Below are 22731 nucleotides of genomic sequence, written 5' to 3'. Positions count from 1 at the left end.
TTTTTATGCTTTCCAACTGCTCAACTCCCACTGCTTCACTTTTTCCCAGTTTGGGGATTTTTAATTGAATTTATCATCAAAATGTGCGACCAGCTTGTAAACTCAATAATCAACCGTTGGGAATATTTGAGGTTTGTATTATTATTTTTTTTTTTCTTTTGAGGATAACTTGGATTAGTTTGCAACTTCCAAATATTGTCAAGTTGAGTTCAATCCTGTTGCTGTGGAAGTTAAGGTTGTTAAGTCCACACATAGGCGGTGTTTTCTTAACACAGAGGTTTTACTCCTCCACTTAAAAAAATAAAAAATCCCGTCCACACGCTAAATTCTCAAAAACATCTTCGTCCACATGAAAACGCACAGTCAAAGACGATGTCCTTGACGTGCTAAAAATGTCTCGCCATTCCTCTGCAACGACCATTTTATTGAACAAAGTTGTCCATTCAGGCTCCTCTGGACTGAACCAGGAGTCTGTATTGCTTGTTTGTTTACTATTGTTGTTTAAAAGTTTGAAATACTTGATGAGAACCCTGCCTGGTGGGAGGTGATAGTGAAGAACAACAAACACAGTGGAGTGAAGAAGAAGTACAGATGTTCTAAAAAAAATCCAAATTTGTCTTCATAGTCAAACTTCATCAGAATGAGAAACTTTTTCTCGTTAGCACACAGTTGGTGAGCATGCTGAGAAAACTTAAATGTTGACATCACTCGCACCATTAGAACATATTGCATGTTTTACTAATGCACAACTCTCAGAGGGAAGCTCTGCCAGAGTTTTCAATATTCAGAACCATCGATGTTCCTGCTGGTGTGGAAAGAGGAAAACAGAAGATGCTTAGAAATTCAAAGATGGAGCTTATTTCAAAATGCATTCAGAATCTCAGTCTACCCATTCACTATTCTCTTTATATAAACATGTTCTGTATAGATGTAGTAGTTGAGTGAGTAGTGACAGTGTTTTCCCGCCCATTATATTAGGGGGACACACCCACCCCCCCCACCCCTTGAAGGTAAAATTTAAGATTTATTTTTGGGCTTTTTGTGCCTTTATTGTAGAGATAGGATATTGGATAGAGTCGGAAATGAGGGAAAGAAGTCATTTAAGGATACCTTTCCGATAGAAAAGGACAGCTGCCATTAAAAGTGTTTTTGTCGGCGTGTCGGGGTGTCGGCATGTCGGCGTGTGGGCGTGTCAGCGTGTCGGCGTGCCCCCCCCCCACAACTGAGTGATATAAACTGACATTCAAAGTGATGAAGGTAAAAAAAACATCTGTAGTAACCAGGGAGACATTAGAACAGCCTCTTCCGTAAATGTTTTTCAGAGAATTTTAAAACATCTTTCATCCATTTAAATCATAAAAAAAGAGCCAAGGCGGCTGTGTCTTGTCTCTCAACCAGAAGGTCGAGGGTTCGATCCCCAGCTCCTGCAGCCACATGTCCAATGTGTCTTTGGGAAAGATACTGGACCCCAAGTTGCTCCTGCTGTGGCATGATGTGTATGCCTCTACCATCAGTGTGTGAATGTGAAGGTCAGTGTGTGAATGTGAAGGTCAGTGTGTGAATGTGAAGGTCAGTGTGTGAATGTGAAGGTCAGTGTGTGAATGTGAAGGTCAGTGTGTGAATGTGAAGGTCAGTGTGTGAATGTGAAGGTCAGTGTGTGAATGTGAAGGTGTGACCTGCAGCTCAAGTCCATTTACCATTTCCAGGAGTTTTAAGCTCTTTGTCTGTTTCTAGATTGATGGAAAGCTAGTTTAAGACAGCATTTCTAATATGGCGTCTGCCATTGTTGGGCTTCAAAACCTCTCTTCAGAAACCAACGGATGATGTCACTTAGACTACGTCCATGTTTATACAGTTCATATTTATAATATTTATTTGCTCTTATTTAAAAGATATCTTAATCTGAATTATAAGTAGTTTGAATAACAAGAAAATCAAGGTCAGAGCTCTTAGAGAGTAGTAGTTAGTATTTACATTTCTTTCCTTTTGTAGCCTCTGACAAACACCATTACCCATAAGCTCTAGACCTTGGGAGTACTCAACGCCGTAAGCAGACATTAATAGAGAGCTGACTTAATGACTAAAGCAGAGGGCTTTATTGAGTTTTTATGGATGCGGATGAAACAAGGCTGTCATGACTAACTGCCCTCCCTGCTGTGCTTCATGGGAGCTGTAGTTTTCCTTAAATCACAACGGTTCAGTTTCTAGTCCAGACTGTTTAATGTGGATGAGGATTTTTTTTGGACTATGGAAAGATCCTCAGGAATGTGCTTCATTATTTTTAATGCTAACTGAAAAATGTACTTTGTAGATGCTCACAAAGATAAATGCAAAATCTCTCACAAAATGGATGTACACTTTCCCCCCACCCCCATGTACAGAGGCTTTAGTCCTACAAGCAGGGTTCGAGTCTGACCTGTGGCTCTTTTCCCCACTCTCTCTCTCCCTTAGGTCCTACTCTCTCCACTTTCCTATCAAATAAAGGCACAAAAGACAAAAAAAAAAAAAAGAATCAGATTTTTTTTTGACCTCTTTTCACCGCTGTTTTCATCTCCATTCTCCTTTTTCCAACGGTAAACAGACCAACGTCAAATCAACCAGACTTTGGTTAACTGTGGATTAGTATGATCAGTTTTGTCTGTGATTACAGCCACGGCCCCAGCAGTCCCAGTAAGAGCCTGCTCTTCAAAGTAACAGTATAGTAACAGTCTCTTGTAGAGGGATGTGTTTTTTTTTTACAGTATGTGTAGAAAGTAACAGAATGTTTTTAAAATCAGAAAAAGGCAGCAGAGCCTACTGAGCCTATGTGAATGTGTTTGTATGTGTGTGTGCGTGTGTGTTTGTATGTGTGTGTGTGTGGGTGTTTACCCCCCTCAGACTCCGTTTCACAAAGTTAGCATGTGCTAAGGATGTCCGCACAGTGTGCTGTGGATGACTCAGTGTTTCAGAGTGGTTTTTGACTGAATTCAAACGTTGATTCCAGAGGACTGTGTCGAGGCTTTGTGCGTCACTCACTCTCAGACACCTCTTTCAACTCATGAGGATTAGTTCCCGGCTCTCACTTGCTCTGTAATTATATACTTCTTCTTCTTCAACACATCTGCACCGGAGCGCACAGACACATGGCAGGCAGAAATGCACACATACATTACGCACAAATATTTTATTTCCCTCTTTGCATCTGCTGCACACACATACCCAACATCCACACACACACACACACACACACACATATAGACTCCGTCAGCCTCATCAAATCATCAGTCAGTCAGTTATGTTTATATGAGGGAGAAAGAGGGAGAGACAGAGACGGAGTGAAGGGAGGTCTGCCAAACAAAGTGAAAAACATCAGAGACAATAACAACAGCAGCACCCGCTGCAGCGATCGCAGCCTTCTCCCTCCCTGTCTGCCTGCCACAGCTCAGCTTTGTTAGTGAAGAGTTTGTGTGTGTGTGTGTGTGTCTGAGCCTGTGCGCTTGAGCGTGCATGTGTGTGTGTGTGTGTGTGTGTGTGTGTGTGTGTGTGTTGCACGTTGCAGGGAAGAAAGCCAGCAGGCAAGGCGGTATCCAGGCCACTGCCTTGTTTTGATGTGGTCATGCTAATTAAAAAAAGGGAGCTTTTTCTGCCAACATGAAGAAAAAAACAAACAGGGAAAATATGGAGCTATACTGGTGTTAAATACAGATAAAAAAGGGAATAGGTTCCAAAGGTGTGTTGTGAGGTGGGAGGAGGGGGTGGGGGGGGAGGGGGGGGTATATATGCATGTTCTGCATCTGCATTCATCACGGTGGGCTGAAAGAACATGAATTGTGAATTTCTAGCTGATGCTTCTGCGTTTTGTTCTCCTGCAATGAACATCGTTTTCAGAAAAAAAAGCAGGATGAGAGGGAAAAGAGAGAGAGGTGGTGGTGGAAGGGGAGAAGAGGTAAAAAAAAAAAAAAAAAGGAAGGATGGAGATACTGGGGACATAAGGGAGTCTTTTTTGGATCTGACTCAGTCTACTGGCTCAGACAGAACGGTGACGTCAGCACACACAGGCTTTAGGAAGGATGGAGAGACCGAGGGAGAAAACAGAGGGGAGGCTGGAGATGACGCCCTGGGGGAGGCAGGGATGAGAAAGATATTAAGAAAAGGACGGAGACAGCGAGAAAAAGAAGCCGGCAATAAGAGAAGGGCCTACCACATATATATGGGTGTGACTTGGGAAACTGCAGCTAAGTGGGTTTAAGACAGATAAACAGACGAGGTGGGGGGGAGAGAAAAAAAACAGGCAGGCGGAATGAGAGACAAAGAAGGAGGAACGCGGAGGAATAATTCCTTGGTGGGAAGGATGAAGACAAAGGCAGAGAAAGAAATTAGTTTATTATCTGGGCTTAGGGAGTTAGGGGAGAAGGGAAGAGAAAGGTAGGAGCAGACGGAAATAGGCAGCAAGGGGAGACGGAGTGATAGAGCACACCAGAGATGATGTCAAATCTTTGCTCTGTGGCCTCTATTTAAAACACCAGTCAATAACCTTCAGTGCTTCATGACTGAGCTGCAGAAGTCCCCACAATTCAGCCTACATTTTCTCCCCTTTTGTTCACGCCGAACACATTTGCATCTTTTTCCTTCTCCTGCCCTGCCTCTTTTTTTTAATGTATTATGTCTCAGTAACTTATTCATTCTGTTAGCTTTGTGAAATTATTATTTGATGTCCTTGCGGTTCACTTGCCCAGTTCCTCTAGCGTCTCGTTCGTGTCAGATGGATATTTTTTTCTTTCACTCCCTTTCCCTTCAGGAGTGACGCTTCTCTTTGTGTTAACAGGGTCTGCGGGAGGAAATAATTAATCGGACACAGTAGGGCTCAACGATATCTGGACAAACTGACACTGTGCTGTTTCTTTCTTTCAGTGGTATATGGTGGGATTTGGAAACGAGAAAAGCATACCAAGATTTATATGCATCAATTCAAACCTCAAGTCATTTTCTGATTTTAAATCTAAACGGCCACCTTCTTTCATCGCACACTAAAACTTTGTGCTTTACAGACACACTTTCAAAGAGACTAAATACCAACACAAAAAACAGCTAAAAAGACATAGAGGAAGAGACAATCAGATATTAAGGTTAAAGCAAATAACACATAAAGTTAACGGGACCAATCTCTAACTTATCTACTGAATTAAATCCTAAAAAAGACCCTCACTATATGATCAGACATTATATGCATGCTATGTAGAAGTGCTGGCTTCTCTGACAAACAATTGCAGCAGCCAGTTTGTCCTCCTTCTAACTTTAGATTCTGCTCCTGAATGCTCTGGATTTGTTTGGAACCAGAGAAGGTAGGCGCTTTTAAGGCACCCCCCACACAGCCGTTTTGCCCTTGCCAGTCAAACGGCAAACCAACAGGTGTTGCAGCGATGGAGAAGTGGTTCAGATAGAAGTGATTGTACCCCGACCTAAAAAGCCTCTGCATGTTTCTAATAAGCTCCACGAGCAGAAACGTGCTCAAAACTAGGATCAATATTGGAGATGCTTTTTTGAAAAATGGAGAGAGGTTAGAACGCAGAAAGCTTTACAGACCCATGCAGAGCTGGATAAACACTGAAGCTTCAGAGTCCACCACATGGTGACCTTGTGTGGACATCGACTGTAGAGAGGAGGGGACGGGGGAGACAGCTCTCTACAATGTTTAGGAATTTGGACTGCAGTATCTTTCTTCCAAACAGTACTTAAAAATATCCACACTGAAGCTCCAATAAAAAACTATCATCCTGCTAAAACAGTGGTCCACTGACTTCTTCAGTAACTGTTTACCAATAAGCTTTCAATTGTGTTACTTACACGTCATCAACCAATTTCTAACAACGTTCGAGGTTATATCTCTACATAACCTAAATGAGCTGCAGCTCACTGTCTTGAGCTTCCTAACTCACAAACACATCACCATGTTGCTGCAGGGCTAGCGGCTAGGCGAGCGACATGCACTCTGCAAAACAGTCCATACATGTGGCCATAGATATCGGGGAACACACATTCATCTTATGATATACACATTAAAATCTGTGATTGAGCGTCTGCATTGAAGGGTCTCGTGCTGTGGGTATCTGTGACGGCGGGCAGCGTGGTCTGTAGCCTGTACATTTGTACATGCAGAGGACTCGCAGACTCTTGCCATGCACGGTGGTCATTTCTCTGACTACTGAATGTGATGTCAGACCCGACTTTCTAATGCAGATCAGTCAAGAAAACAAGAAACGTGGCCGGTTTTGGTTTGAATCAGACAACACAAACGTGGCAGCGTGACGCGCTCAGGGTGACTTGAACACCGTCCTGCGATGTGACTAAAGCACATCGGGTTCAGCCCTTCTACACAGTTTTGAGTGAAACAGTTTTGAGTGAAACAAATGGCTCTAAATCAGTAGTCTTCATCCGACAGTATGAAGCTCCGTGGGATTTGTATTCTTATTTTTTAACATATTTGCGGGGTCATTAAACAGCTTGGGCTCCGATTCGGCACTGGGGCCCCAGCTAGTCCTAATCCAATGGTGGGTGTTGTGTGCAAAGTTGTGGCGTCGTGTCAGTTTGTGTCCCCCCAAGTCCACAACTCGCGCCTGATGACAGGTGACCGATGATGAAGGCACCGGGGCAAGAAATTAAAAAGCACAGAGGCGAGAAAAAAGAAAGGGAGGGGAGGAGAGGGGAGAAGACTGGCGGTATTGTTATTAGAATATGACAGACATTGCCCCACATAAGAGTTTTAAAACCTTTAAAAAAAACAAAAAGAAACACTCACTTGACCATGCAGCGACGCCACAGATCAGCAACAGACACCGATACAGGTCACGGGGAAGAGGAACGTGTTGCCTTGCATTATCCCTCTGTGTCATATGTGAATATTAAAACCCAAAATGAAATTAGCTCTCATGCATATTTCATTATGCAAATTGTTGAATGAAACTGTAAGAAAAAAAAAAAAAAAGACTTGAGGGGGTCTGGCATGCTCATTAAAAAAGATCTCAATGGGAGAATCTGAATGTGTTAATGTAAATGTCACCTGTTTGACAGGTGCGCAGAGAGGGAAGAGGGAGCGACGGAGCAGTCGGACTAATTGAAAGAAAATATTCTGATCGGAGAGAAGAGAAATGGATCTTCAGTTTCCCGTTTCTCCTCGAGTGTTCTTCGTCCCCCCCGTCCAGCACATTTCTCATCCACCTTAATGCATTCATGTGTTTAAACCGGGGGAAGCACCATTGAGATAAAGTGGAGCTTCACCTGGGGTGGCATTTTCAGTTATTACAGACATACATCACAATTACATACGAGCTACACACAACCCCCCACAATTCATTTTGTGTTGTGAGGTCTTGCCTCGGACTCTTTAATTAAACACCTTCCCATCGATGCCATTTATGCATTTTTATGCTTTTTACAGAGATGCACACCTTCATACAGTACATGTGATCAAATACATGGGGAGGGGGTAACCTAGCGCAGTGGTTCTCAACTGGTGGGTCGGGACCCAAAAGTGGGTTGCAGAGCTTTTTTAGTGGGTCACGAAAAAAAAAAAAATTGTGTCAAAAAGTCTGTGAAGCGCTTTTTAAACTTGTTTGTTTTGTTCAGTTTATTGCCTCTGTCGCATGTTTTGTATCGTCTAAGGTCCAAAGGTTTAAAGTCTTTATATGCGATTTTTCCCTCTTAAATATAATAGAAATCCAGTATATCCTCTGAAAATAACTCTGTGAGTCATCACTGTCTACAATGGGTGTAACACCCGAGTCCCACTGTCTGTGATGCTTTCAGAGTTTTCAGAGTCCTATCTTCAGTTTGTTTACATCGCCCGGACAGCCGGCTGACTCCTCCCCTCTTGTATAAAAGTTGTTTAATTGAGGGAATAGAGAAAAGAAGAATAACATACTGTACTCACTGCTTAACTGTGTTTCTAGATCACGCTCATTTCAGGTAAATTTACATGCAGTGTGAAGATACGAGCACAAGAAAGATCGCTAGCATTAGCATGCTAACACAACAATGCAGCGAGAGTTGTTTTGGTTTCATGCTGGTGCTCAAGGGCGACACCTGCTGGATCAAAAAATCGCATATAAAGCCTTTAAGTAAATAAATCTGACTGGTTGAAAAATATCAGACTTTTGGGTCACGATTTCTCATGGAGGGAGTGGTGGTGGGTCCTTCGGCTAGACAAGACCACCGGCTTAGCAGTTATGTTGCGCGCACCCATGTAGAGAGGATGTAGTAAGAAAGGGAGGGGCTTAGCCCTGCTTGCCCACTGAAAGAACCCACTGAAAATGTCACAGAACTTTCAGGATGAGCCGTAAGGCCGTAGGCTAAGCGCAGAGCTGACATTTTTTTTGTTTTATTTTTGGGCTTTTTATGGCTTTACTCTAGAGGTATGACAGTGAGAAGAGTCAGAATCAGGGAGTGAGAGAGAGTGGAGAATGACATTCAGGAAAGGAGCCACAGGTTGGATTCGAACCTGGGCCGCCCACTTGGAGGACTTTAGTCTCTGTACAGGGGGCGCGCGCACTAACCATTAGGCTACTCGGCGCCCCCGCACAGCTGAATATTTCACCCTGACTGTACCCAGAATGTTTCCCTTCAGCCCCCTTGTCAAATTTAATTTGAAGTCCAGCTGAGACGACGTGCGGACACAGCAGGTCATATTCAAAAAAGATTCCTGGCGAGCGAGTGGGCGACGGTTTTGATGTTCACATCAAGGAGCCTGTGAGCGACCAGTGTGATCATCATGCATGTAGTGAAGCTGTTGTTTCTTTCCTCTTTTCTGCTTGTTAGTGTGTTCTTCACTCACACTCATTTGTTGAATCTGTTCAAACTTTGTTTCTTTGACAGCAAACGAGAACAAGACGGCAGAGAAAACAGCAGAATATTGACGCAGCAAAATGGGGGGAAAAAAAATCTTTGAAAACCTGTGAGCCCAACTCTAAATGCTCAGGCTCTGCACATGCAGCGCTGTGCGACACACCCTGCAAAACCTTATTCATAGAAAATACATTTCAGTGAAGTCACCCTTCCTCTACGTCCCGCTGGTGTGATCAGCTTCCTGATCCCGGCTCCTCTGTCAAGAGAACAGCAGCCAAGCCGCAAAGAACACATCAAACTATCGCTTTACAACACACCTTTAATTAAATGTCTTTAATTTGAAGTTGAACAATCATCGCTTTTTCACTTGACTGGTCTGAGAAGCCAACATAGTCATTCATGGTGTTTTCACACATACATTTAAAGACTCCTGAAGATGTCCCAGAAAAAACTTGGGTGGTTGAGCTGCGTGATGTGTGAACGTTGGATCTTGGTTCACATAAAGACGCTGCTGCATACTCTTTTTCTGCTCGCCAGCATTCATTGATACTGTGAATACATCCTTTTACACATTTACAACATCATCATAGGCGTCAGACTCGGGCGCTTCATCCTCCTTTATACATCACGTCCTGCCTACAGCTTGTCTGTAAACAGGCAACTTGTGAAAAGATTTCAGGGGCAGCTGTTCCTGAAGTTTTCAAGACATTTTCAGGAGGAGTGCATGTGTGCATAAGGCTTTACTGCGGGGGCGGCTGTGGCTGAGTTGGTAGAGTCATTGTCTCTTAACCTGAAGTTCATGGGTTTGACCCCCAGCTCAGACACCCACATGTCCGATGTGTCCTTGGGAAAGACACTTAACCCAAAGTTGCTTCCGCTGTTTGGTCTGCGGTGTATGAATGTGTGTGAATGGGATTAGTGAATACTGATGGACACCTTAGCAGCCTCTGCCATCAGAGTGTGGATGGGTGTGTAGGTGTGACCGATACACGAGCTCAAGTCCATTTACAATTTCAACTGGGCTGCTATATAAAACCTTTGTTAATACGAGAGAGAATTACTTACTTTTTGTGGGTCAGAGGAGTGTGTCCCCCTGCTGATTAAGATTAATTATATGTACTCTGGGGGCAAAATACTCTTAAAGCTATGGGTTATTGTTCCAACTACAGTTCACACACACACACACACGCACACACAGCTGCTCAGTAGCCATTGTCTGACCACCTTTTGTACGAGCCCAGTGAATAGTTACATTGTTGTACCCTCCAGGTGTACTAGTAATCGCATGTTGCCTGCTCGTTTGTCAATCTCAAGAGTCCCTAAACACAGATGACCCTCGCGTGCCATTGTGAATGTAGCTATATGTGTAGACATAATACATCACACCATATATCACCTCACATATGACAGGCTCCCGAGTGCTTCGGCCTTCAGAGACATGTGTACACATATCTGTGTATCATCAGGATGCTCCACTAACATGCCCGTCTCTTTCTTTGTGTAGATGCAACAACCGTACCCAGTGTGCAGTGGTGGCTGGGCCTGACGTCTTCCCTGACCCCTGCCCGGGCACTTACAAATATCTGGAAGTCCAATACGAGTGTGTCCCATATAGTAAGTATCCTTTTTTTTAAGGTCACGTTTTATGCAAAACACACTTCACCATGGTATCACTAACATGTGTCTCTAGTCTGTCTACAAACCCCCCCAATTAAAAGAAAAGTCCATCCTCTCCGTCTTTTTCCTGCTCCACTTTTTAGAAAATGTGTGCTTAAACAGGCCGTTTGGAGATTTTCCCTTCATGACATCACAAAGGGCAGTAGCCCCTCCCCCTAGGTGTGTGACACTCCCACAGCTAGGTGTTTGTTCTGCTCACTGAGTCTGCCTTCTCACAGTAAACAATAGGGCATGAAGCAAGCAAGTCTGAGCCACACCCCCTTCCAAAGAGGGGCGTGGTCAGACACAGCTCATTTACATATTTAAAGGTACAGACACAGAAACAGCCTGTTCTGAGCAGGGCTGAAATAGAGGGGTTTATAGACATGATCAAATACAGGATCAGAGTGAATTTAGAACAAGAAACTTCACACACGTTTTGGGGAGCTCTGAGACTTATTTAAACTGGCTGAAAAGGAGTCAAATATGTGACCTTTAAATTGTTTTTAATTTTTTTTTCTTATCTCTATTATGGTCGATTAATCAGTCATTGAATATGCCACCTCATCTTAAAGGTTTAATAATTCCACATTACATTATTAAAAGATACAATCAGCGTTTTTTTGAATAATGATGATGATTTAAAAAGTACCAAAGCTTTAAAAAAAACTTCCGATCCTCTGTTTTATTTTAAACCAGAATGAGAGAGAGCAGCAGCTGTGGTCCATTCACTCCATAGTCGTCTCATAAAGAACAAACATACAGAGAGCAGGGGAGGTGACTGTCAGAATTGAACAAACACATTGACAACATCTGGGGACTGAATCGTTGCCAATGTCTTAATGCTATTGAGACAGAGTGTAAGAGTTTTTTGTGCAATTTTTGAAAAATGAAAAACAATAAATGACCCATTATGAGGTGCATAGGGCTTATATTTTGGTTGCCATGGTATTGTGACAATGACATCATCAGTGAAACAAATGTGGGGATCGTGTGAAACATTACTTTTTAGTCTCTTTAAACAATCCCTACATATTAGTGGTTTATTTGCTAACTTTTGATTATTAAAAGGCATGTTTAATGCTGATTTATCACCAACATTATGCAGATTTAATTACAGTAATAGCAATTGAATCGTTAGTGTAAACGTTTGAGGGAAACCATGAAGATCATTGCTGGGAAAGTCCGCAGGAAGGAAAGAGTTGGGATTTGTTCCAGCGGTGACAGATGGAGATATGACCTTTGACAATGTGATAACAGACTAGGGAGGTTGTATCCACTGGGGTGAAACATTCACGAGGACACGCTCGCAAAATATCCCAACAACAGGGAAACACTTTTTTTTTTACAAGCATGGTTGTCCACAAAAATCTACGTTACAGCTGAGTGTGCAATAAATATTTAAGGGTTGAGGGATGTGCCTTAGTGTGTTTAGGTCTAATTCCCCTTAATGTTTATGTCACACTACATTAACGCTTACAGAGGCGATGGTGAAATATGAGAAGTAGAAACCTAAAGTAAATGTTTCCCTAATTCTTTTTCTTTTCTCTTTACAAGAAGCATTGAAATGGTCTTTTCAAAGGCGAGTGATTGTGATGTTTTGGCACATAATGGGATGCAGGGCCTGAAAATAACACCCGCCAGGGGCCGAAGGCAGGCAGGTTGTCTTTGAGGGCTATCCGCTACATGGCACGAGAAATGTTTGAACTGAAATAGAAATGTATTTTTTTTTTTGCAGAGTTTCACCAGAGTTTTTGGTGTATCTGCAGCTCCGTTCTCCAGCTTCTCTGCATATTTACATGTTGTAGCTGTGTGTGGGCGGGCTGACACACACAAACACACTCACACACACACACAGACACCGCTGGAACCAGCTTGCTCCCAGCCAACATAAGCATTAGACTTACTAAGTAGCTAGTATGTCTTTATTATAGAGAGGGGAGAATGGAAAGAGTCAGAAGTCAGAGAGAGAGTGAGAGAGTGGGGAATGACATGCGGGACAGGAGCCACAGGTCGGATTTGAACCCATGCTGCACATGTCGAGGACTTCAGCATCTGTACATGGGGGTCACGCTCTAACCACAAGGCCGCCTGCGCCTACATAACATCTTTTTTATTTGAATGAAATAGACTGAAAGGAATTTAAAGGTGAAAGAAAAACACATGTTGTTATTTAGTCGGAGGATTTTCTTCTACCTGCCATCATGGCTGCTGAGTCAAGACGTAGATTTCCGACCCTGTTGGGGTTGAATTCCTGACCAGAAAGCAGCAAAGCAGCTGAAAAACTCACTTTTTGCTAAGAATGAATGAATAAATAATAACACTCCCTCCTTTGTGCAGAAATTAAAGACCACTTAAAGATCAAGTTGCATTTGACTTGGTGCACTTCAGTCTTTGTGGCAGATTATTCCTTTGATCAATGCAAATGTTGAACTGAATCCTTCACACCGCTCCGTCTTGCGTGACCTTGATACATTGTGTTATTTCTAAAGATCACATAGACGATTCGGGAAGCAGCGTGGGCGTTGTGAAGTGAAAACATGTCAATTTTGGTGCACATGATGTGCACAGCTTCTCATTGCTGGCATGTTTTTGTTTTGTTACAAACTCCTCTGCGCCTTAAAAAAAGGAAAATATCTGAAGTGCGACTTGAAAGAAAAAAGGGCTTTTATACAACTACAACAAAAAAAAAATCATCTTCAAACATCCATTAGGTCTTGTCTCCAAATTTTATAAGCGGTGAAAAACAATCCTAATTTGGAGTGAGAGTCACTTGAAAGGTTTTGCAGAGAAGTGCTGTTGTGAGTAAACTGCCCGTAAATTTTCTGTTCTTTAAGGGTATAATATGAGGAGCGCAGATGTCCTAGAGGTTAGGTCCCGCCCCCTGTGGATCATAACCCGCATGTCACTCCTCACTCACTCTCTCTCTCTTTCTCTCTCCCTGATTTCATCCTCTATCCACTGTCCAATCAAATCAAGAATCGAAACATTGAAACATTGCCATATTTCTGCAGTTTAGACCAGTGGGTTCTCTACAGATTAATCCTCAGGACCCACCACCGACTCCTTCATGAAAAAATCGCGACCCAGATTCAGATCAGTCAGATTATTTTTTTTCAAAGAATTGTTCATTTTGGATTTTGGAAGTTACAAAACATGTTTAAAAAAGTGCTTAACAAAGGTGCACACTCATGACCCACTGAAAATGGCTCTGCGACCCACTGTTGGGTCCCGACCCGCCTGTTGAGAACCACTGATTTAGACAGTATAATCTATGCTGTCATCTCCTCTGCTCGCTTTTTGCTTTAAAGAGACAGAAATGTAACTTTTGCATTTTTATGAGATGATGAACAGACTGAAGATCTGTCGTTTTTTAAAGCTTCAGTACCTAGAATTAACAATGATCATTAAAATAACTAATAAATTATCATTTTTAATCACTGGGTATCATAAAAATACTGAAGCATGGAACATCTTTGGCAACCTAATAGTGTATTAAGGAAACTTCTTAATCAGAATCTTGAACTTTTTTCGTTATCTTTCAACAATATTGTGACAGAAATGAGCCCCACTTTGAAGAAGCTTTTTTAGAGCTCCCACTTCTTCATGCAACAACTCCCTCTAAAGTGCTTTTCAGAAAAAGCTCAATTCCTTGTTGGGGGTTCTTTGTCTTAACGTCGTCTGAGAGCACCGCCTTGGCACCACGGTCCATACAGGCGGCCAAGGTGATCTCTCACACTGAAGCATTCAATTATGTCTGGCTAAACAGCCCTTGCCTGGCGTCTAGAATGACCGGCAGATTAAATAATAGGACTATCAGAGCCCTCTCTGGAGCAGATGGAAACACAACCTGATACCTGCTTAATGCCCCACCAAGTGCACGTGCACCCACTCAAACATCACCGCGCACGCATGCATCAAAACAAGGTGTGTGTGTGTGTGTGTGTGTGTGTGTGTGTGTGTGTGTGTGTGTGATTCTTGTATCACCTGTGAATGTAAAACTTGTGAGAGCTTTAAAAATGGAGCACCGGGTGTTTTGTCGATGCACCACTGCAAAGAGCAGCAGCTGAGAGCAAAGGGGAGATGAGTTGCATGCTGATCTGATAAACAATGGGTCGGTCAGGGTAACGTCCCCCCCACCCCCCCACCCCCGCTCACCCCTCCTTCCATAGCAAAAAATAGCCAGCATCTGAAACCAAAGTCATCAGAGAGCTCGGCTAACAGAGGGGAGGGACATAGAGGGGAGAGATAGAACACTGAAGAGGAATGGAGAGAGAGAGAGAGAGAGAGCGCCTTTGACAGTACATTAGCAGCTTCCGTGTACTGACTAAGTGTTCAGGCTGGATCAGGTAGCACTGCGATACACTACCTGGCTCCTGTGGGTGTGTTTGGTCATGAGAAAAGTTGTATGAAGGTAAAACCAGCCGAGGATAACGAGAATCCATATCTGACATTTAAACGCCTGGGCTGGGACTACCTCAAGCTTTGCCCTGACAAAACCCTTAACAACCCCCCCACTACCCCCACTATATTGCATCAAAGAAACATCTCTTTAAAATGCAGCCGCGATTAAGACACTGCTGTTTGCAGACATTCAGACCAGTCATCCAGACGGGTAAGATCAAGCTGGCATGCCTCACACAGCAAATCAATGCTGTCAGCCGCGTTCCTTTGAAAGCCACATTTTGTAAGACATTAAGCGGTGATATATCTCCAAAGTGTTATCATAAATCAGGACGGATCAATAAAACAAGGCTTGTTTTCTGGAATATATGACAGTGTGCTCAAACTGTCGCATTCTTTAAAACGCTCGCGAGCTGCAACGTGGAACAAATCATTCCATTTACATTCGGCTTCGGCGCTCACAAAGGGCTGTGACATCAAGAGACACCCATAACTCAAGCAGTCGTCCCCGGACATTAAGTGCACTAGTAGTGACCCCCGAGGTCGTCACCTCTGCTAATCAGAGCCTCTGATTGCAAATGAAGGGAAAACATAATCGGGGCACCACTTCACAGCGTGGATGTTCTCTCTCTGCGCGCCTCCATGCTGGAATCAAAAAAGCTGTTATGTCCCCCCCCCCCCCAACACCACATAGATATTGTAAACAAATCTCAAAGTGGGTTGTAAAACAGGTAATTAAATTATGTATGCTTCAGTTTTCCAGGGAAATTTTGCATCCTCCGCCTCCCTTTACCGTTTTTTAACTCGAGGATTTTTTTTTTTTTTTTGGCTCGCGATACCTTCACAGCTCTTCCTCTCTCCTCCCCGCTCTGCAGGTTTCTGGCTGATTTCCAGAGCTAAAAAAAAAAAAAAAAGAAGAAGAAAATCAAGTGCTCTCTCTCTCGCTTTTTCCCTCGCTCCGTCTCCCTCTGTGGTATAAGAGTGTGGCTGTCATGTGCCAAACTATAGCCAGCTAGCTCTGGCGGTAATTAGCCACTTGTGTATACTTGCTCATTGCTCTGCAGGCGGACTATAAATATCCATACATTAGAACACAACTGTACAAAGTGCTTCTCCCAGACAGCTGTTCTACACCGAGACATTTAATGTTGCAAATCTGCTTTTCCTGCAGAAAAAAAAAAAAGATGCATGGATATCTGTGTTATCAAGTCGTGCTTGTCCACTTAAAAAAAACAAAAAAAAACGTGGATTATGTCTACTTCCTCACCCTCCTGCAGTACACTCTCTCTCTCTTATACTGCTGTTATGAAGCAATTAGCCTACTACCACATTTAGTGTATTAATCAGAAAAGCAGTGATATGTTATGTAATACCCATGCAGCCTATTTTAGACAAAGAACTTGGCTCCGTAGGAAAGCTAATTAAAAGATACAATCACCTTCTTGTTTGTCCAATTAAAGACTTCTGTCAGATTGGACCCTTGGAATAACTTCATCATGATAACATGAGAAGTGTGTGTGCGCGTGTTGCCGTGGAGACTCTCAGCGAAGGATCATGTTCTTGTGTTTGTGTGTCTCTCTCTGAGTGTGCACGGTTACAGTTTTACTGTATGTGTGTGTGTGTGTGTGTCTGTGTGTACACATATGCAGACGACTTTGTGTTTTCCCAGAGAGAGCGAGGCAAGATGGAAAGGAACCAACGAGACAGAAGGACGGAGACGGAGCAAGGGAGCGAGAGAGAGAGAGAGAGCGAGCGGCAGCCGAAGTGGAGATAGAGAGAAATAGGTTAGACGAGGCCAGCAGACGAGGAACAGAGAGAATTAACTGATAAAAAAAAAAAAAAAAGACACAGCGAGAGAGGTGGTCAAAGGGAAGTGGGAGGAAGGGGAAAAAAAGGAGTAGAATGAAGGAGGAGAAAAGGCACAGCGTGAGAGAAAGGAAGGTAGGGATGAGAGGACTTAGAGGAAGAATAGAGAGAGAGAGGGAGAAGTAAACGCCTGTGTCCACAAATGACCTTGGGCTTTAGCCGGCTGAGCTGATTGGAGATCAGAGATAATAGTGGTAAGGCTGCTGTCGCCACTCGTCTGCAGAGAGCGTGCCCGAGCCTCCACATTACACACTCTGTAACACACACCTATGAGTACCCACACACACACCCACACAACTTCCTCCAAGACGAATACCTTTTTAATAAACCATATGCTTTCAATAAAAATGCTAATTATCTTTACACTGCAGCACAGTCAGGTTAACACGGCGTCTGCATGAGAAGTAGAAATGGAATCGAGAGAGAGGGAATAAAGCATCCGAAGGTACAGAGCCAGAGCCGTTCATGTGATTAAAGAAATCCAGAGAAATGGAGAAGATATCAGCTGGGGTATTAATGAATATTTAAATGATTTTTAATGAATGTGAAGCTAAACAGAGTTGTTTTTTATTTTCTTTCTGCTATTGTTTTCTAATATTCATTCAGAGCCTTCAGGTTTGTTTTTTTTTAGCTGCACAACTAACTATTCAGCAGTGCAGTCTAAGTGTTTTTGCAAATGATCAGTCAAAGATATCAGATAGAAAACGCCGCCGCACCTCTGCGGGATTCAATCACGAATAACACCGAGAGAAGACGGAGAGACGATGCTTTCTTGTTGGCTTTTTTTTTGTGGAAACAAGGACGCGTTTCTGGCAACTTGTCACAGCTCATATTCCTCCTCGTCCTCCTCCTCCTCCTCCTCCTCCTCCTCCTCCTCCTCCTCCTCGTCCTCCTCTTGGAGCCACCCTCCACGCTGAACTAGCTGCAGCTCAAAAGACTTCTCATCTATTTCATCATCTCGCACGCTCCGGCTAACCTTGAGAGGACCTTTGAACAAAAAAATCTCAACCGACCTACTCCGGCGAATCCTGAAAGGACGAGTGACTGTGATTTGTGAAGCGCTTTCATTTCTTTACCTCCCCCCCCCCCCTCGTCATGGAGAATAAAAATAGAGTTGCCTCGGAAAAAAAAGAAAGAAAGAAAAATATTGCAATGAGGTCACCGACGAAGGCTTCTTGCTAATCTAGTGAAACGTCGAGCGGCAACACAAAATTGAATGACATTTGTTTGACATTTTGTGTGCCACTCGGTGTACTTGTTGGCGCCACACTTTTTCATTTTAAATCTATTAGCTGCCGGCAACCTTGAACTCTGCGTGTTTTCCTTTGTGTCTGGGAGGTTCTATAATACGCTCAGGCAGTGTGAAGTCCTTGTTGTTTGGTGTCATTAATCCTCGTCTTCTCAACCACAATGTGTCTCTTTGTATTGTTTAAAATGTGTGTTTGTGTGTGTGTGTGTGTGTGTGTGTGTGTGTGTGTTTGCAACATCAATATCAGTCGTTCCATCGCACACCACCACCCTGCACAGACACACTATCTGCTTTCTTTCCAAGCTTTTCTCACAAGGGAACTGCTTCCTTACTTGTGGTGAACCATTTTATATCTTCAACACACACACACACACACACACACACACACACACACACACACACACACACACACACACACACACACACACGCACACACACATGCACATTCTCACACACGTGCACACTGTACACACTTGTTTTAGGTTTAACACGATCTCCTTCCAGAGATTGCTTATTTATCGGGAGTTGTGCTAAGCCGCACTAGTTACCATGCATTTTTCATGAGCCAAGGATTTAATGGTGGCTTGTGTGTGTGTGTGTGTGTGTGTGTGTGTGTGTGTGTGTGTGTGTGTGTGTGTGTGTGAGTGTGTGTGTGCATCTGTGTCACATGTGTTTGTATACGTCATGCGGTTGGTGATGAGTTTTGCTTTAATGTGTTTAAGAATGTATGCATGTAATGTGCAATATGTAGTGCAAGTGGGCATTATATGTGTGCAAGTCCCTTCAAATGTTTTGCCTCTGAGGTTTCAACTCCTCTCCTCTCCTCTTCTCTTCTCCTCTCCTCTCCTCTCCTCTCCTCTCCTCTCCTCTCCTCTCCTCTCCTCTCCTCCTCTCCTCTCCTCTCCTCTCCTCTCCTCTCCTCTCCTCTCCTCTATCCTCTATCCTCTCCTCCCCGGGGACCAGTTCCATTCAGCAGGTCTCTAACGGTCTCAAAAGACACAAGGGCACCGCCTGCAGGATTAGGTTTCTGCCGTGTTCACATTCCACTCGGTCCCCCTTGGGAACTAGGTGGAATGGAATTCATATGTTTGAGAGGCACATTTCGTTGCATCGGGGCGGCAACATGCACCACCCTCCGTCGACGCTCTGAGGATAAAGCTTTGAATATAATAGACAGGGAATTGGTGTTAGGGTTGAGGCAAACCCAGTGCATTCAGTATGCTCCCACCTCCACACACAGATGATTGCACACTCATACACAGTGCCACACTGAGTAGGTGACACACACACAAAGCATTTTTTTTTTTTGCTCACCCACTGTGCTACAGAAAGCATGTTAATGTGGTGGTTTTGGCTGGTCCGCTGAAATCCAATCCCGGTAATCAAATCAATTTTCTGGTTTTCATTGCTGTGTTGCTATTAGCATATAATAAAGAGCTCATTACCTCAGGTCATTATGTATCGCTGTATTTTGTCGGGATAAGGACCACATTAGATACTTTGAATGCTTGCCTGTTTTTCCACGTCGTTCCTGTGTGTTCGCTATCCCTCTTCCTCCTCCTCCTCGCCCTGTGTCTGTTCCCCCATATGTGTGTGTGTGTGTGACATATGTGAGATGCATTACTGTCAGATAGCCTTCCCCGTTGCAGCGCACTCTCCGCAGACGCTTACGTAATGTTATTACCAATCACACATGGAGAGCATCCTGGTGCTCTCACAAGGTTAGAATGAAATATGAGAACGATTATGGAGATCTGCGATTGTATTATCATGATTTCCTTATTATTGCATCATTAATCTATTTTTGTCTCTTGTCTCTGTCTTTTTTTCTCCCCTTTCTTTCATCAAACCTTCCGCCTATGGATCCCGCAGAAGTCGAACAAAAAGGTAAGTCTGTAAAACAAGCGCGCCCTCATTCACAAATGCTCCAAAAAAAAAAAAAAAAAAAAAGCGGGGTTGGGTGTCACTTATTTGATGCTGGTGCCTGAAGCGTTTTGTACCTCATGGCAGAATGACATCTCTTTCAAAGTCGCTGCTGCTATTTTTAAGACATTTTGATCTCAGCCTATAGAGGCAATTTGGAAACACTGGTTCTCATTAGACACACTCCCCCCCCCCCCCCCGCCCGTATTATTCCATGCTATCGTGTAGAATGTCACTTAACAAACTCTCCTTGGGGTTGCACATTTTTATGATGAGCCAACGAACAGAGAATTACGTTGACATTTCATATTTCAAATGCTTTTCCCGTGATAGGAAAAATTAAGCCGGCGCTTTGAATAGTCAATGAAAATTAAATCAATACTCCCAGCCCTTTGCTGTCAGATCTGGAATTGTGTTTTTGGGGAGAATGAAAAAAACCACAGCGCACATCTGGCCTGTCTGACTGTGTGTGTGTGTGTGTGTGTGTGTGTGACAACATTCCAGTTAAATTACAAAGGTCCCCACGACTCTGGTCGCACTGGCTTTGCCAGAATTTACAACGTCTCCCACATCACTCGTAAAACATGACCCCCATATTCCAAAATGGGAATACCAAGCGCAGGGAGTGGGGAATGAATTATCGTAACAATTGCAGAAACAGCAGGCGATAAAAGACGCGTTCAGCTCTACAGTCTGGGTTTGTTCCTGACAACAGATAGAAAAGGCAGGGAAGAGAAGAAAGAGCTATGAGACTAATGAGGGAGCCGGGGAGGGGAGGACGGGGAGGGGAGGAATGGGAATAGAGGAGAAGGAGGGAAGTAGAACAAAATGTGCCATTTTTCTCTTTTTTTTTCCTGGTAGCTGTGAGAGCAGGGTATTATCTGTTGAATAGGAGGCATGCTGCGTCTGTGCGTGAGAATGACAGTGACAATACAACATCCAAATCACAACACAGTAAGCCTATCATGTCATCGTCGCTCGCTGGTGGTTGAGGTTAAGTTAAAACACGGTGTTACATTCACAGGCAAACATTTCACAGGCGCCGTCTGCAAATCTAGAGAGAGTCGTTGACATTTCACAGCGGCTGCTTTCAAATATATCTAATGGGAAACATTGTTCCATTTATTCCTCAGTTTTTCTGTGCCCCGGCATTCTGCGCGGGGTCTACCAAAGCGAGCACCTCTTCGAGTCGGACCACCAGTCGGGCGCTTGGTGCAAAGACCCTCTGCAGGCCTCGGACAAGATCTACTACATGCCGTGGACGCCGTACCGCACGGACACGCTGACAGAGTACTCGTCTAAGGAGGATTTCATCGCGGGGCGTCCCACCACCACCTACAAGCTCCCGCACCGCGTGGACGGGACCGGTTTCGTGGTCTACGACGGCGCGCTCTTCTTCAACAAGGAGCGCACGCGCAACATCGTGAAGTTCGACCTGCGCACGCGCATCAAGAGCGGCGAGGCCATCATCGCCAACGCCAACTACCACGACACCTCGCCGTACCGCTGGGGGGGCAAGTCGGACATCGACCTGGCGGTGGACGAGAACGGCCTGTGGGTGATCTACGCCACGGAGCAGAACAACGGGCGCATCGTGGTGAGCCAGCTCAACCCGTACACGCTGCGCATCGAGGGCTCGTCGGACACCAGCTACGACAAGCGCTCGGCCTCCAACGCCTTCATGATCTGCGGCGTCCTGTACGTGGTCAAAACCGTGTACGAGGACGACGACAACGAAGGGACAGGGAACAAAATCGACTACATGTACAACACAGACAAGGGCAAGGAGATGACGGTGAACATACCCTTCCCCAACTCGTACCAGTACATCGCTGCAGTGGATTACAACCCGAGAGACAACCTGCTGTACGTGTGGAATAACTACCACGTGGTCAAGTACTCGCTGGACTTCGGCAACAATGGTAAGTCCCACCCCTTCCTCCTCTTTCTGCAGTTCCGTTTTTTTTTTTTTTGAGTAAGTTCTTCATGCAATAACAAGAAAACAAATATGCAGGATCGGGTACCTTTGCCCACCAAATTACTGGGACAAGCTGTGACGGGATTTTTGTTAATCCTCACATGGAATTCCTTGGCATGTTTTGTAGTGCTTTTAATATTCATTCATTTGAATATTCATTATGATAAAACCTTTTTTTTTTTTCATTGTTGTGACATAAGGAATACTTACAGCTGCTAATCTAGCTCAAATAATTAATTCTGCAAAAATGACTTAAGAAGGCGGAGAGAGAAGAAAATCACCATCTGTGCTGTCACGATTCTCAATTATGACTTCTCTCCCGGCACCACACCCATGGTTACTGCACACTTTAAGAAGTACAATCAAACAGACTCTGTCCTGGATTCACCCGTTTTATTTGATTTGAAGTTTTTTTTTTTTTTTTTTTTTTTCTGTAGAGTTGCTGTTAAAATTCACTTAACTTACTTTGAACTTTGAAAATAACCCAGATCATAAAGTCTGCCTTGATGCCTTATGATGTTACTGTATGTTAAAGAGGAAATATTACACCCCCCTTTCTCACCTTTTCAAACAGTCCCCCTGTGGTCTAAATGAAACATCTGTGCTGTGCTTTGGTCAAAATATAACATGAATCAAGCACCAGAGGAGGTTAGTGACCCTGTGTAAACCAGCTCTCTCAGAACGCTCCGTTTTGGTGTGTGTGTCTCTTTAAATGCCATGAGACCCCCCCCTGAGTTTTCCCCGTAGACATCACTCCTCTGTAGCGAGAATAACAATGGCGGACTTGCGCAAAGGTTTTGTTCTAGCCTGGGGGTGGAGTCCATGGGTGGAGATATCA

General features: G+C 43.9%; 1 protein-coding gene across 1 annotated transcript in view; it reads left to right on the top strand.

The window, feature by feature from the left end:
- adgrl3.1 (adhesion G protein-coupled receptor L3.1) overlaps window positions 1-22731 on the top strand; it is a 170052-nt gene that overhangs the window by 58027 nt on the left and 89294 nt on the right. The window contains exons 5-7 of the mRNA XM_065959108.1: window positions 10322-10431; window positions 19856-19879; window positions 21049-21837. Coding sequence (XP_065815180.1) covers window positions 10322-10431; window positions 19856-19879; window positions 21049-21837 — 923 coding nt within the window. The remainder of the gene's footprint in view (window positions 1-10321; window positions 10432-19855; window positions 19880-21048; window positions 21838-22731) is intronic.

Source organism: Labrus bergylta, chromosome 1 (genome assembly GCF_963930695.1).
Source record: "Labrus bergylta chromosome 1, fLabBer1.1, whole genome shotgun sequence".
Classification (NCBI taxonomy): Eukaryota; Metazoa; Chordata; class Actinopteri; order Labriformes; family Labridae; genus Labrus; species Labrus bergylta.
This window is presented reverse-complemented; position numbering and strand designations above follow the sequence as displayed.